This window comes from Bombus fervidus, chromosome 10 (assembly GCF_041682495.2).
Source record: "Bombus fervidus isolate BK054 chromosome 10, iyBomFerv1, whole genome shotgun sequence".
NCBI classification, from domain to species: Eukaryota; Metazoa; Arthropoda; class Insecta; order Hymenoptera; family Apidae; genus Bombus; species Bombus fervidus.
In genome coordinates this window covers 13,542,365-13,559,148 of record NC_091526.1, presented here as the reverse complement: position 1 = coordinate 13,559,148, position 16,784 = coordinate 13,542,365, and the positions used below count along the sequence as shown (strand labels likewise).

At 39.4% G+C, this 16,784-nt stretch overlaps 1 protein-coding gene across 2 annotated transcripts in view; it reads left to right on the top strand.

Annotated features, from left to right (window-relative positions):
- Positions 1-16,784, top strand: part of For (cGMP-dependent protein kinase for) — a 114,053-nt gene that overhangs the window by 57,173 nt on the left and 40,096 nt on the right. The window contains exon 1 of one of the 2 annotated variants that reach the window (XM_072011626.1): positions 1,548-2,656. The exons of the other annotated variant lie outside the window; for it this stretch is intronic. Coding sequence (XP_071867727.1) covers positions 2,184-2,656 — 473 coding nt within the window. The 5' untranslated portion in view covers positions 1,548-2,183. Of the gene's footprint in view, positions 1-1,547; positions 2,657-16,784 lie in introns of those variants that run through there. 2 annotated transcript variants of the gene reach the window in all.

The following is a 16,784-nucleotide window of genomic DNA, read 5'->3' as shown; positions in this document are numbered from 1 at the left end:
CGCCAGAAGATTTGGCAATACGAAAGGAAGAATAAGCGACGTCGTTTTTCTAAGAGCTAATTTTTTAAATAGAACTTGTCACGATAGGAATTTTGTGAGAAGCGGATAGATTAAATTTCATTGGCTGTCAATTCCATTCGATGAATGAAACAGAAACAGGAACTCTAAAGTTCGATCTATTTTACGAGCTTCTCGCGCTACTCAATAAAACAGCGCTCGCTGTACGTTCGATTGATCGACTGATTTACGAAGTATACATTCTTGCTATTTAAACATTATACTGGTGAAGCCTTAATGTAGAATCGCTGTCGTTTTAATCGTTTCAATCGAAATAACTGCCATAATGTAATGCAATAAGGTCAGCGGACCACGTGGCGTCATCTCTAGAAATCTGACGCACATAAACTACGGGATCAACTGCTGTGTGCTTTATGAATCTATTCCGAGTATGTGTATATCACTGCAATTACACGGTTGTTTCTCGTTTCTTCGTATTCTACTTACAAAAGTTGCCACTGGCCGATATATATGATATAACTTATGCCTTTCGAACGTAACGACGAAACTTGCTTTTTGCAATAAAGTGGAACAATCGTGAAAAGCAATACTGTCCTAAAGGATATATACTTCGTCCCCTTTGTCGTTTGCCTAATCATATTATAACATCTCCTCGATTTATCCTTATTTGTTTTACAAGGAATTATGTTCGTGATGTACGATCGAAGCGTAAAGTAAAAGAAGAAGAAAATAATAAAATGGAAATGTTAAGGAACTTGATATATCGTTTAAGACTTCATTTATATACGTATGTGCTTCGTTATCAAACTCGAAATCCGCTATTAGCCTTGACGATGGCTGCACTGAATTACCGACATAGATAAAATCACGGCTTATGAAAATTATTGCATGCAGCCACTGCGTGGCGTGATGTGTAAGAAGTGTGTCGTAAAAATGCAGTCACTCTTATCCAAAGTAAATAAAAAGGCATCGTTGTTTCGATGTGCAACGATACGTACAATAATGTTGAGCAAATTATGACGCGAAAGTACATTAAAATATTTTGTACCGATATCGCGAACAATTTCACCACTGGAACCTAAGGAAAGAATATTTTTGAACAATGTTATTAGAAAATAAAAGAAAAAATAAGATTAATTACACAGGTATGTATAAGTTTTACGATAGAAGCAGTAAAAACACCGTATAGATTTAAAGAAAACGCTAACTACATAAAGAAGCGAATAGAGAAAGGAATTTTATTTGCCTACAGTTTTTTTCTTTTTTTTTTTTTTTTTTCTTTTTAATGATCTGGTATGAGCAGCCGATAAACAAGTCGTTCGTGTCGGCGGAGCATTTTTGACGGAGTAGAGTAGTATAGATGGCGCGCCAGTCACGTGGCGCAATCCAAGAGTAAATTTGAACTATCGTCAAGAATCGCGTTGAAGCGCAAGGCAGAAGTCAAGTTACACGCAATGCTATGCGAAAGAAGGATAGATGCGAACGATGGCAGTCGAGTCGAGTCGAAACACGAGCGAGCCGACTCGGTTCTGTATCCCCCGTATCGCGCTGCATTTCAGAAGAGAATGGAATAGAACAACGCATACCGTAGAATAGAGAAACGATCATCGATACCATCCAAGCGAGAAATATCAAACGTCGAAACGAGAAAGTACGAGAGGAAAGAGAAAACGTTGAAAGACTCAACGAAGATAACGAATACGAGGGATAAAGAGCAGTAACGACGTTAAGGAGAGAACGCGCGAGGAAGATAGACGCTTCGAAGAACGCGGACGATAGATCGAGAAGGAGAAATCGGCTGAGAGTGAGAAAAAGGGAAACGGTGACGAGCAACGTTAGGAAGAGACGACGTTATAGAGCGAGAGCACGATCGATAGAGTGGGATACAACGAGAAAGAGGTTATGGAGCAACGAGGAAAGCTATCGGTTGTAATAGCAGAGTGGGGATGAGTAGCGAGGGAGAGGGAAAGAACGATGCAGGAGAACAAAAGAGCGAGACAGCGGTAATCGCGGTAGTTCGTGACGGGAGACGGTGGAGAGGAGGTTGGTCCTTCGGCATTGGAGAGCGCGGAATTGTGGAGTAGAGCGAGCCGACGACGCACCGTCCGGGTCGTGCTCCTCGTCGAGACCCTGTTCTCTTCTCGCGGTAGTTTCGTTCGGGTTGAATGGACGAGGGTACCAAGTGCAGAGTGCCGATCGGCGACGCCTGCGTGTCTATGCGCGTGTGCTTCGACTCCCTGTGCTTCTCGTCGACGCAGCAGCGGCTCGCCGACGAGGAGGACGCTTCCCAGCTGCCGACGCACGGCGCCGTGGCCGTGGTCGCCGCGGCCGGCCAGAGGGCCATTTCGAACGTCACCGGAGCGACCACGATCACTGCTATGGGCACCCTTCGCGAGCTGCAGGAATTGCTGCGTGTCAAGGACGAGAAGATCACGGAGCTCGAGGCGCTTCTCTGTCGTCGCGATGCCGAGATACAGGAGTTACGGAGTCACCTCGACAAGTTTCTCAGTGTGCTTCCCTTCAAGTCACCCTTGACACCGACCAAACCGAGACCTAGAAAGCAGAGGGCGCAGGGAATCTCCGCGGAACCACCGCTCCAGGAGCTCGCTACGCTGACGGTAGTCGACAAGAGCGACAGGTTGGTGTCATACGATCGTTTCTTACTCTACCGATTAAACTCGTTAACCGGCGTGATTTCTTCGATCGCCGTTACATTCCTTTTCGTCGCGACGGAAATAACCTTCGTTTCGACTACCTCTCTATAGGACCAGTGCGTTAAGTTGCAGTAGGTTAGCCACTTAATGCCGCGCATGCGTGTGTCTATGTGCGTGCATTTTTTACTCGATCACACTCGCGCTCGCGTTCGATTTGATGCTATAATTCGACTGATTTTCGATGTGACGCGAACAAACATGGAAATATTATTCACGCGATTGTCATTGATAGACGAGATGTTTTCAAAGATATTTAACTTACTTTCTCTGACACGCGCGTTGCTATTCGAGTATATTGTTTTTGCTATTTGTTTGGGGCGACTGTGACGTGTCGGCGAATAATTTACGTTCGGATGCGTTCGGCGACAGTCGGTTGAATTTTACGTATTTTTACTAACGTCAACCAGCGCTACTGTGCTCGCAGACGTGTTTATTATGACGAGAACACGCGTACACGCGTTTTGCACTGGCTGGCCACCATGTGACTACCAACCAATGCTTTTCCATCGCTTCCTATGCAGCAGACATCGTCGTGTTTCGCGAGGTTTTACATCGATTTCAACCAAATGTTTTTACCACGTTTTACTTGTATGTTCCATGAAACGATATAAATAAAACGTAACTCGGAATATGAAAAATCGATATAGATAAACTTTTTTATTTACATTCATAGTTTTTACGTTTTGCGTACTTTCATCTTATCGGACACTGATATCATTCTTATTTTCGGATTCTCCAAACGTAGTTATCTACGAATCAATGATGTTCAATAATTGTAACAGGTTATGTTTTCTCCTCCTCTTGTCCTTCGATTTGGTTCGCGATTAGTTTCGATGTTTGCATTAACGTGCGTTTGGTCGTCCGTTTCTGTATGTTGGTAGCGACGTTTTTCACGGCGCTTCGTACACAGGATTTTTTTAATTCGTATTATCTTTATCTTTCACGCGAACATGATAGAAAACAAGGTGGTAACGAATTCTTGAAATTTTTCAACGCACAATGGTGTCTTTTGGACTTCGGAGCCTTCGTAACTTACTTTTTTTAGACCATTCTTTTTATTCGCATACATTTCAGTAGTTCCATGCTATATATCGTCATTTTGGAAAATTGCATGTAACGTCAAGATACGAACAAAATATATTCTAAAGTACCGATAACCAATATAAATTGAATTAGTGACTGACCTTTAACTGATAAACGTATATATGATAAGTATAACGTTTTGGATTTCACTAAACTATCGACACAGTATTAAAATAATATTGGTAATAGAGTTGCTTTTACAATTGACACATTTATTGTAAAACGATGAATCTGTCTTCTGATATCACCACGTTTAGAGCATTTAAAATAGAGCAGTATCTATTTAAAGCCTATTCAACGAGTTAATTGGAGTACTTACGTTGATTCCTATTACCATGGATATGATCCTTTATTAGCGCTATGAATCTTTTATTCCGGCAAATTAAACTTCTCTTTTAACACGATTACGCCACAAAATCATAAAACGAAACAAAATCTTTCTAAAATTATTTGGAATATGTATGCCGATTTTTATTGTTAAATATTACTTGTATATTCGTTGTTACTACTATCATTGAGAATATTTATTTTACAATTTATTATTATCGTAACTATCGATCTTCGTTATGGAAGAACAAAAGAATCCTCTAGAACTTTTATCCTCCTAAAATATATTTCTACTTAAATGTCGGTATATTCGCAAATTCTGTGACATTTTATATCGTTCTTTTAGGGTTGTCTTTTTACGACGATACGAAGATTACAGTATCGAAATGATAAGAAAAGTAATTTTACCTCTAAATTCATGTTCTCGTCCACAATTATAGAGCTATTTATCACTAACCGCTATTAGTATACAATTATTTTCCATTAAACTCCGCTTTTTTTCCGTATATGTAGAATCATTTGAATAATTATGTGCCGACAAAGCAATCACTGAAAGACAGGACTTAGCGGACGACAGTATTAAGAAGTGTAGACGCAACAAGAAATGTTTTTCCGTTATTTTTCTTTTCTTTTTTTGTTTCGCTTTAATCAATAAGATCGGGAGAGCAAAGCTTTTCTTTCGTTCAATGTTAGTTCAAGGTTAAGCTTCATCTGTTCTTTACTTTGGCAAAAAAGTAAGATTCATTTGCGTATACGTAAATCAGGTTGTCTTTGCATTTTATTTACTGGATACGTTGGAAGCTTGCATTTCCGGTAATTACACGCTATTTCAAAACGATTCTTCTTAATCGTAATTCCGCGACCTTGAATCATTCGAAGGTCACCGTTCGCGAGTTCATTGAAACTGAGTTTTTTATTTGAAACAAAAACGAAACAAAACACGTCAGATCGGCTAATCTTTTCCTCCCGTTGCGTGATTTTATTACATATTAAATCTTATATTCGATACAAATCGCGCGAAATATGTGTAAAAACTTTATCCGAATAATATGAAAGTAATAACGAGAATAAGAAACCGTCCTAATATAACAGGCATCGTCGATTTGTTCGTGAATCAATTTTTTTACACAAATAGTTGTTTAAAATTAAGTGAACACAATAAATGTGGACAGCATAACGAGCGAATAACAGACGTACGTCTATTTTCAAATCGAATCGAAGGCAGATTATTCTATGTTCGATATGCAAATCCCTTTGATATTTAACATTCTAAACGCTGCTCAATTTGAATAATAGAGCGACGTAGCATACGTTGGGTAAGAGCTCGATCGAAAAAACGTGTTCGCAAATATGTATACGACGATAAAAATAGAGGTACTTCTTTTGCAGCGTATGCCTACTGATTCGGTTTAATACTTTTTCTCTGGATGGTTCGATCGCTGTATTGACCTTGGGATTAAAAAGAGAAATTTGGTTCGTCGATTGTTTAATTTGCGAATAACGGTGCGAATGTTTTTAAAGTAAACGGGTTCCTATGACCTTTTTATGACTGTTTTATGTACTCTTGATAAAAATTCTTGTTAAACACGTGTTCGTTCGAATGGCAGAAAATTTATCATCCGTATAAAGAGTAAATTATTTCTATATGGTTAAAAATAGCATTGGAACCCGTTATCAGTGAAATTTATTTTGGCAACGGATGATATCAGATGATTCAGAAATAAATATGATAATAAAATTATAAATACATGGAAACATGTTAGAGCAAGAGAAGCAAGCTGCAAAGAATCGTGAAACCGATAATCGCGTGTGTAATCTACGCTTGTTTCGTCATTTTTTCAAGAAAAAATTGAACTTCGCGATTATTATTCCTCGGTATAAAGCGATCTCGCATACGGATCAAGATCATTGATCGTTAACCCCTTGGCATATAACCACGGGCGAGACTCGTAAGGTAAGGGATTTGTGCCATAAGCGAAAACCACGAGTCTGACTCGTGGTAATTTACAAATTGTTAATGATTCGTTATCCACTTTGAAATAATAAATTGTTTTCGTTAGCTGATCGACCGATCGTGATTACGCCCTAGACGTCTTAAAAACATTATTTGTCCTCAAACCTTGTTTATCATTTCACAACTCCTTTTGTAGTCCCGAAATATACATGTCGTAAGAAGTATACATTTTGCGGCAGTTCGGACACACGGCGCGCGATCGAACTTCTTGCTTACTATGACTCGCGCGATCGGCAGATAGCGCGTAGGCCAAGGGGTTAACCACGTCGAAACATGATGCGAGAAATTTATTTCTAACTTGAAACATTTTCTATACCCTATTGAAATAAATAAGGTACAGAGAAGAGTAGCAGAGCTTTGTTTAGTTAATCTTTAACATTACATTTGGCTACCGTTTTGCTCTTTCCATGTATTTCACAAAACGTAACAATTTATGTGTATACATACATGTAATCGAGATACGCGCAAGTATATATTAAGGGTCGCTTGTACACTTATTTTCATAAGCCCTCGTGGAAGCGACGTGTTTTCAAACACACGATTAAGGATGTTACCCTGATAGAAATAGAATACACGCTCGTTTTTAACAAATTATCGATACGTCATCGTCTCTTTGGGATTAGTTAGAGCAGTAATTTCTTGACGATTAAATATAGAAATAAAAGTAAAACTTTTAGTCGTATTCGAGTCGTGTTATTGGTATTTTATAATTGAAAAACACGTAACAGCGAAGTAACTGCTCTAATAAAATCTTAATATGAATATTAATTCTGAGAAACGCTCGAATATCGATAGGTTTATAATTATATATATATTTCCATAAAATTATAGAAATCGTGCAGTTTACATACAGTTTCGCGTATCGGATGTACCTGCTTTGGAACGTACGATGGTGTAACTCGTCGATTTTGTATAAACACAGAGTACTTACATACGTTTCGCTTATTCGCAGTTGTAATTAGATAAATTATAAGTACGAGTCTAACGAGATGATCGGACGTACTTCGAAATACTTAATATCTCTTGTTCTCTGTAATTACGCCCTTAATTACAGAAAGCATAAATTCTTACGCTATTGACCGTTATGTTATTCGTATATTCGCAAGGATAACGTTCGCGTGTATATAAATTTCTAATAGTTGGACAATTTTTAATCGATAAACGATCATTTTCATCGATAAGAGATTCGACGGGAGTACAGGTGGTCGAGTTTCTAGAACCAAACCGTATACGAAAAAGTGGATAGCATTCGAAGTATTCGTTGAAATATTCCACGTGAAATCGATGCGTAACAAGACAAATTTACTATGCCGGATAGCCGAGGTCTCGTGGAATATTCGAAGTGCTCGTACACCGTAATCGAAGCTGCAAGTCGTCGGCAAGAAAAAGCCGGGATTTCACCATATTTCTGAAAACGCACTTTCACCGTGCTGAATTCCCATCGATTCTTATAAAACGAGGCAATCATCCTATCGCCGCCTGTGGGCGTTTCGACATAAGCTCAAGTTTGCGTACCCGACAAGTACTTACTCCTGACATTTTATACCGTGTGTCAAGCTTCGTTGAAACTTCGTTAAAATGACGAAACAAGGAGTAAAACGGGAAGACAGCGGATAGATCTTATACGAAAGAAAAACTTGTTTACGAAGTACCGCGTAATATTAAATAGACATCAGCTTCTTTTCTTTTTCATCTTAATAACATTATAAAAGATATAAATTTACAAGGATCATCTTTGCCGTCGCGTATCTTACGCTTATCTGCGTATTACGTGTGTTATATTTCTAACGTATAAAATTTCTGCGTATCCGACACATTATTTAACGCAAAGTCACGACTATCGTTGGATCGTAGCGGTCCAATAATTTCGCGTATCGCGACTTCATTCTCTTCGATAATCTCCTTACAGAACCATAAACCGCACGCGAATCGAAATATTCTCGACGAAAGCGAAGCGAAATCAAGCAATAAACACGTGCACGCGTAGAATCAGAATCGTGACAAAAATAGACGTTTCCTTGATGGTTCGGTCGGTGAATGTTAATACACCGTTTTGTCCAGCAATTTTGATGGCATAAGCAGGACGTGCTGTGATTGCAGAGTCGCGTGGGCGTGCAGATATCGATGCCGCGTGTATCGAAGCCGGCGCTTAGGCGAGACCCTCGCAGGATTTACATTCCAGGTTCTAAGGCGGGCGCTTGATGGTAGGCGTTACATTAGTCTCGCTAAACACGAACGTCTTCCATTCTACCTGCATATATCCTCGTAATGTCGAATCGAGTACTATTCAAGATTTAATCGCGAATAAAAGCAACGTTAAATCAATAGGTGCCATTCAACTCAATAGCGGAGAATAAATTCTACGCAATTTGAATTTAATTCGAACCTAATCCGCTTGATTACGCCGTAACGTTGCCTAAGAATAAATAAGTCTTGCTCAGATTCGAAACAAGATGCTTACATTCTTCTAAGATGGCTCTTTCGAACACCGATTTACCGATATAGAATTTTTAAGGCATTCGCAATATAAAATAATTAAGAAATCCGAATTCTGCATCACGCGTTTTACGATCTAATCTCCATAAACCATTTAACGCGAGCGGACAGCAATTTGTTTATCTCGAAGCACCGTTTTTGGAAATTGCAATGTAGGATGATGGCGAACGATCAAATATAATCGCGTGGGAGTGAAGCGATCGAAGTAAAAATAACCGTTTGCTTTCGTTGGGCATATTAGTTCGGCATATCGAAAATCTGCTTCTTCTTTGCATAAACATCGGACGGTTTTAGATTAAAGGGACACTTTAAGCGAAATAGATTCTATCCGTCGAAATAAATCGATCTTTAGATCTGTGCGACGATCGAAATAAAAGTAGCGTACAATTAAGAGGAATAATTGAAAAATTATGTACCGCAATTTAGAATTGATCAAAGACTAAAGCGAACTATATTTCTCTGACAATTAATTAACTATTATTTCTTGATAGATAATGAATCACGTTTCACTTCGTTTACGATAATTAATTTCATGCGCTCGTTACATCCTTCCTTTGTTGTGTATTAACATTCTTCTAATTATATATATATATATATGATAAAATTCATAGACTTTTATACAGGGTAGTCCTTAAAAACGTGATACTATCGTTTAGAGGGTAATTCTACGTGAAAAAGTAAGTAGAAAATGCGAAATAAAATTTTTGCGACCGGATATTTTCGCGTTCTACGAACAAACCAGCTCGTACCGTTCTCGATTCTTCGTCAAAGAACCGAACAACACGCTCGTTGATAGCTAAAGCTGGCGTTAGACTTGCACTCTCATCAGACGCTTGCATACCACTTTCTAAGGCTGGCGCCCGTGGTAGGCGTGTAGCATTAGCTTCGCAAACGCGATACGTTTCGTTGCACCTCCGAGTTCACCGCGGTGTATTTTTCTTTTTCATTCTCACTCTCGGCCTCGTGCGCTAAAACTCCTCGTGCGTATTACCAGACGGATCGTTCCCTCTTGTATTTCTAAGCGCTATTGTGTCCAGCGATTCTTTTTTACTGAAACGCTGCAACGATAAAAGCGGTCACGTGCTGATAGAAAACGGTCGACCGATGGATCGTGCATTTGACTTTTACAAGACTTTGCGAGAAAAATATCGGCGGAGAAGAATACAACGATCGAAAGAAACGAATTTGTTTCCTTCGTTCCGCTATTTATCGTAGTAGCCGTTTAAGGGTTACAACCCTTTAACCCGTTCGCTTAATTATTTATTTATCTCCTCTATAGAATTATCATCGTTTTTAGAACATTTTGAAAGGTACTCGTAAGATCGTCCATTAAAGTCCTGTCGACATGAACGATAACGCGTTCATGTATCAAGTATTATTACGTATCGTTAGGTATCAAGATCAACTACTCGGAAGGTAATTGAATTAAAATACAAAACCGTGCCACATCCTGCCTTTCTTTCCGGACCCGTGTTTCCCACCAATTATTACATTTGTAAACGCTCAGACAATCTTGCGAAGCAGGACAATTGTGATAATTAAGGACTTTGAAAAATGTATTAATACAACTCGTTCTCTTCGTGGAAAAAACACAAATGGTTCGATATTTCATCCGTTGCGTTCACCCGTTATTTCTATACGATAAAGGTAAAAGTTTCGGTTTGCTCGCGTTTTCCATCGCTGAACGTCAGATCGAGAAGCGATAATTATTAATAACGAAGCTATGCCGTCGGTTTATTAAAATATTTCTTGTTGTTTGCGTGAAAGAGGAATGAACGAGCAACGAGCGGCGGAAAGGAGGTAATCGATGGACGAAGATCACGATCTGCATTAGGGCTCGAGGCACGACCGGTTCGTCGCGAAGAAACGCGGTCGGCCGTTAGAATGGCGCCACGGAAAGCATTCCGTAGGCACGCGTTCGAGATTTGACTCGCATTTTGACACTGTGTGAGTTATACGCGATCGAAACCCAGGTCAGGAGCAGCCGCTAATTTTAGCCTTTGACTGCTTCGTTATGCCAACTGTGTCTTTTTCTTCCTTACTCTCTCTTTCTCTCGAATTTTTGTCGCCGCGATGCCAACGTACCCGATATGACCGTTTCTGTCGCTTTAATTCGCGCGAGGCCGCGATTTTTAATGGACCAACGCGATCGTCTTAGAACGCTCTTCGCGCGCCGCCCGAAGACGGAATTAATCGCCTTCTGGTTACAAATTACCGATCGACCACCGCGCGTTACTCATTGTCAGTCGAAGACACGATACCGCGTTAATACCGATGTTAATCGATCGAATTGTATCGTCGCATTCTCTCACGAGCATTCCTAGATATTTATTATCTTTCTCTTTTCGAAATCAAACGTAATTAACGTTGCTGGCAAAATGTTTCGCGAAGGAATACCGGCGCTATATACGTTCGACGCGCGAAACGATTGGCAAAGTTATCGATCAACGGTATTATAAAAGGCAAAAATGGAATATTTCGTTTACGTATGGAAACGAGTTCTCGGAAAGGAACGATAACTAAAACGATTTCGACGGAGCTCCGATAAAACGATACATATTGGATTGGAAGTTGGTTCGCGAGAACGGATCGCAGACTAGCGTGATCGTTGGTGTGGGAAGTGCCGTGAAAAATAATACGTTTCAGGTTCGTCGAGTGCAGACTGCGTTCATGTCGGACTGACGTCATGGTTACGCGCCGTTGGCGAGCTAACGACCGTTTTCATAAAATCGCGCGTGTGCCCTGCAATAGGAGCGTGTGCATGCCCGCAGGAAACCGCCTTCGAAACGTTCGCACCCGAGGCCGAATTCTCAAGGTCGTTGCACCGGCAGCACAGGCCGGGGCTGCACTTGACGCGCACGAGCGCCCTTTGAAGCTTCCACCAGGCGCTCCATTCACGCCCCTTCCTTCTCTTCTTCTTCCCGCTCTTTGTCTCTTTGTCCTCGTCTTTCCTCTTCGTTCGTTCTTTCGCACTTGCCGCTGGATCATCGTTAAAAATTCCTTCGGCAATTTATCTTCCTTAAGGATTGCGAAGGTTGAAATAGGTGCTTTGCGGCTGATATAGGAAGTACAGATTAGTTTCCAAATGGTGCGAGTAATATATATCGAAGGAAATTGCGTTTCGTGCGATGTTGAACGTTCGCGTTGAAGAATCTGAATTTACGAAGTACGATAGGAGATACTCTGCTATAATGCACGAGATAGTAATTTTGTAACGGTTAATAGGAGATAGATTTTTCGATGTAATCTGTGCGAGCGATATGAGATTTGACGACGTTGCAGAGAAAGGAAAGAAAATAAGAATAAAATAATAGCTTTCGTTGCGAGAGTTATCTAATGACCGTTTGGCATCTATTTGCGTAAGCAGGGTTCATTCCGAGATCAGGTTTTCCTAAAAAGATAAGTGTCGAGTAGAAGAATTCTGTTCTACGTCTTGATCTGTGTTTAGACGGGAAATCATTCCACGTACCATCGTTACAACGTTGTTTCTACGTCGTACAATCCTAATTCGAGATTCCTCGAGTAATCTGTAATCTTTAATATTATTTATATCGAGCAATTAAACGAACGAGAGCGAAGCATTTATCGAAGAAAACAGATATTCTTTGTTGTATCGTGAGGTCTACGGAAGTTTGATAGCGCGATAAGAGATGACAAAAATAGCAGAAAATACGCAGAAATAATTGTTAGATCACTGGTAGTCGACGATCTACGATAAATGACGATCAAACGACGCTCGGCTATGATATTTATCGGTTAACTATCCAACTGTTGCGCTTCTTTTCTCACAAGCAGAAACACGACAAACCTGTGTGATTTTCAAATCTCGATTGCTCGTAAAAACATACAATTTTTTAACTTGAACCAACGCTTGCGCGTAAAGTTGAAAAGTTTATGACGTAAACGGTATTTCTGGAAAGAAATATTTCAACGTTTTATCAAGAACGTTTGATTCCTCGCTTATCTGTAACTAACAAAAAGCTTTACAAGCTTAATAAAAAGGAGCGGGAATTTAATTAGGCGGAAGAGCGATAAAATTTCGTGATTCGCAACTATGTGCGTGTAAAGGGAAAACGCACGATAGAAAGGTGCGTGTTTACAATTGATTAACAAAGAGGAAGTAATTACGTGTTATTATCCGTGTACCATCGTCGGTTATTATTATTATTCAAATACCGATACGATTACGTCCACGAGCCTTTGTTTCTCAGAACTTGTGTGGACTGATTAGATAGTAAACTAGAAAGAAGCACGATACACCTTCGAATTCGTTCGACGATAAACGAAAAAGGAAATAGGTAATTGAAAGACTGGTATGTTTACAAAGTTTCTTCTTCTATAGAGGAAATAACATGGACGCGAAAGAATGGTCGTCGATCTATCCTTTTACGAGATGGGTGAATCTTCCTCTTTTCTCTTCACGATGGAAATGGTTGTTGCGTTGCAACCGACTCTTTAAAACAATTTATTATCGATGTCTGTTTTAAAACCAAGCCTGATAGAACATCTAGAACGTACGTTCGTATAGAAAGCTGATTAATACGCACTCGAATTTTCGCTTCGAATATTCTTCGAAACATGCTTTCTCGGTTTCATATACATCGAATCTAATTTCATCGTTACGATCCGAGCGTGATAATTTACAACACAGGATGATTTGTCAAAAGCAGGACCGTCTCGTATATAAAATTTCTAGGAGAAGAGATACGGAGAAAAGGTGATCGGGGCACCTGCTACGACGCGACGTCCCATGGCGCTCTCGAGAATCTTATAGACCGGTCACACCTAGCTGCTTCTCCATTCTCCGTGCCTTTCTTCTATTTCAGCACGTTCAAAACTCGTTCCTCCGTAACACGAGCGGATCTTTAATGGCCTCATTCGGTGCGCCTCATCATCGACTGTACCTTTTACGGAGGGCCATAAACAAATACTTGTACATACTTACGTGAAAATTCCCCAGTAACTTGGTTTCTTGGTTTTCAACGATTCAAATATCTACCATTCATTTTCACTGTCCGATACGTACCAGCGAACATCGGTTGTAGCTTTTAACTATAAAATATTTCCCGATTGAAAAAGACCGTCAACTTGATCGAGTTAATCTTTTCAGTTTACTTTTTTAAATGTTCCAACGAATATTTTGCGTTGCTTTAAGTGGGAAAGCTTTGCAGGTAAGTGGCTAGAAAAATACGGCAATTTCAATTTATCTAAAAAATTGTCAAAAATCATTTCTTGAAACTTTTATTCGTATCGTATATTTTGTATTATATTTCCACGCCTGGTATAGCTACACCTAGAGAACACTTATCTACAACTCACAATTCTGAAAATACTTTTGAACGCGTAAACGTTGTATAATAGGAGTATTTTATAAATATCTCTACATAATAATGCGACTTTCGCGACAATAAGGCAGCAAATAAGATTAGGAATAGAATTAAAAACGTGTAAAAAGACGGGTATTATCGTTGACAGTGTGGAAAGAAATATGTAGAGAAAAGATAAATTTCTGGGTGAAACTTTGAAAAACATTTTTTTAAACAAACAATTCCCTCGATACCCGTGAAGTACTCTGCCGATATTTAAACGTTATTATTTTATCGTTATTACCATGCTGCTCGAGTTACAACAGCTTCGATTCATTTATTTTCCTTCGCTACCATTTGCTTTCATATCTCACCGTTTCCTCGATTCCATTAAAATCGGACAGGCTTTCGGAGAAAAACGATTATAAACTGCTCTCGTTAAATCGACACAAACCTTCGTACATATTTTACGATAAACGGATCAATATTGCTCGCGAATCTTTGGATTTTTCTATCTATCTATCTATCTATACCTTTGCCGCGAAAAACGATATTTTGTCGTGGAAATATCAAAATTTGATGGTTCTTATTGAAAAATGTACGACTATATCGCGAATGTTACATGTTCACGTACATACGTTGCGTGGCTTCTTTTTACTATCTCGTCGAATAGACGCTTCAGAGAAACGAAATATCTCATCCTGATATCGGCACAGTTATAGTTACATCAAACTGTAAGTTCGTTTTCAGTAACACGAAGAAAATAGTTTCCGCGGCAAGTGTTTTACGAGCACCTTTGGAACACGCACCGTCATGCTTGTTCTAATAATACAACCGAGAAAGGACCACGTACCGCTACATATTCGCGGAGTAACGCTTGATATTTTCAACGCGTATGAATAAGTCGTGTACGCTACGGCAACATATCGTTCTATCGAAATAATTAATGACCGCGAAACAAATAGCGTACACACGATAAAACGCTTTCAGAGCCGATTTAACGTTCAGTTCGATGAGACAGTGTAACGTTTTTTTGAAATCTGGTCAATCTTAAACGAACTACGCTGCGAAATTTTATTTCTTCGTTTCCGTAGACATCTGTAAAGTTGATAATCGTAAAATATGTTGAAATATGCGAGTAGCACGTGTAAAGTATGAAAATATAACGCAGTAACCATAGAAATGTACAAAAAATGTACCAGAAATATATGAGATACGCGATGATAATAGTAAGCTTATTACAATTAAATTGCAATAGAAATTACAATCTATAGATAGCTGATAATGTTTATCGTTTCGCTCGACATGTAACGTGGATACAACACGATGTAATTATTAATTACATGTTGTGGAAAAGCAATACGTTACGGTTGGCAAGCGTATGTACGGTGGTTTTAGTTCGAGCCGTTTTTAACTTAATGTTATCCTTAAACAGTTCCTTATGGGTCTTAATACCCACTGTATACGAGTCCACCTTCTCCGGAATCAGTCTATACATTATTAATTACATTCCCTTGGAACTGCGTAGCTATAAATCATCGCACGATTAGCATATCAAACCGAACCTAACTAATCATCCGCGAACCGAAGTCGAAGAATATTTACGGAGGATCGAATATCGTCACGTTGCTAGTGGACGGCCATACAAGGTGCAAAAAGATTTGTATGCCGCCGTGTGGCTTCCTTCGCGTCGGTCTATTCATCCGGAACATGATTCTCGCGTTGGGACTGAACAGAATTTATATGGAAGTCGCCATCGATGCTTGCAAATAATCGGGGCCCTCTGACGCGCGAGATTAAGCCGCGATAATTGGACTATCGCGTCGTCGACGATCGTGTATGTACAGCTTGCTCGAGATTATTTATTGGAACGTGGTACCAGTTGGTATGAGTCACGTGGCTCTATTATCCTCTTCTCCCCGTCCTGTGGAGACGTCTTCTGGATATGTAAGTGGGCCTGAAAATAGCTGCGTTCGTCATGGCCAGTGACGACATCGCGCTAGTGGGCCCAGTGGTCGGTTCAGTTTCGTTGGATTTTCTCAGCGGTTCGCAAAATCGTTCGCGATTCTGTGCAAAAGTCCTGAATCGTCTATGACAGGCAATCCATATGGACAATCGTGTCTAATTATATTGGCAAATATTTCCGCACTGTGTCATATCGAAACGAATCTCGATAGGTTCGAATATATACATTTTTTCTACCGTAAGCAGCCAGGATTAGAGGTTAACTGGTTTTTGCTTTCGATTTTGCTGTTTAAATATTTACGTAACGCTTGATCAGAAGATTAATTTCTTTTTTACACTGTAAAGTAATCTTAGATTTAGAGTCTACATTTTATCTTTATCTATACGTTCTTATACGCTATGCCGTAAATCGTCATCTTTCGTGTTAGACGTTGATTTGAACAAGAGAAAAGGAAGGAAATAATTTGTAACTCGATCGTCGTTGGTAAATCATATCTACGGCACTGTCTTTCTATTTATAGAACAGAATAAAATCTAGCAATAATTTATTATTATTAATCTTTTTAATTACTAGAAGTTTGAACAAACAACGCGATTAATAACGGATGCTCGTGTCTTTTCGATATTGTCCAACGGCTAAAAATAATCTAGAAAACAAGATCGCTTTGAATTATCTCTTTGTATCACATTATCGATTCGTGAGGAACCACTAGATAAAAAAATCAAGTTCTACGCGAACGGAAACATTCGATTAAATAACGAGCACGCGATCTTAAATAATGAATTGCAAATATATTTAGTGGTAAACATCGATGTACACTGAAAATTATTTTGTCGACAGCGAACATTGTTTTACAGTTC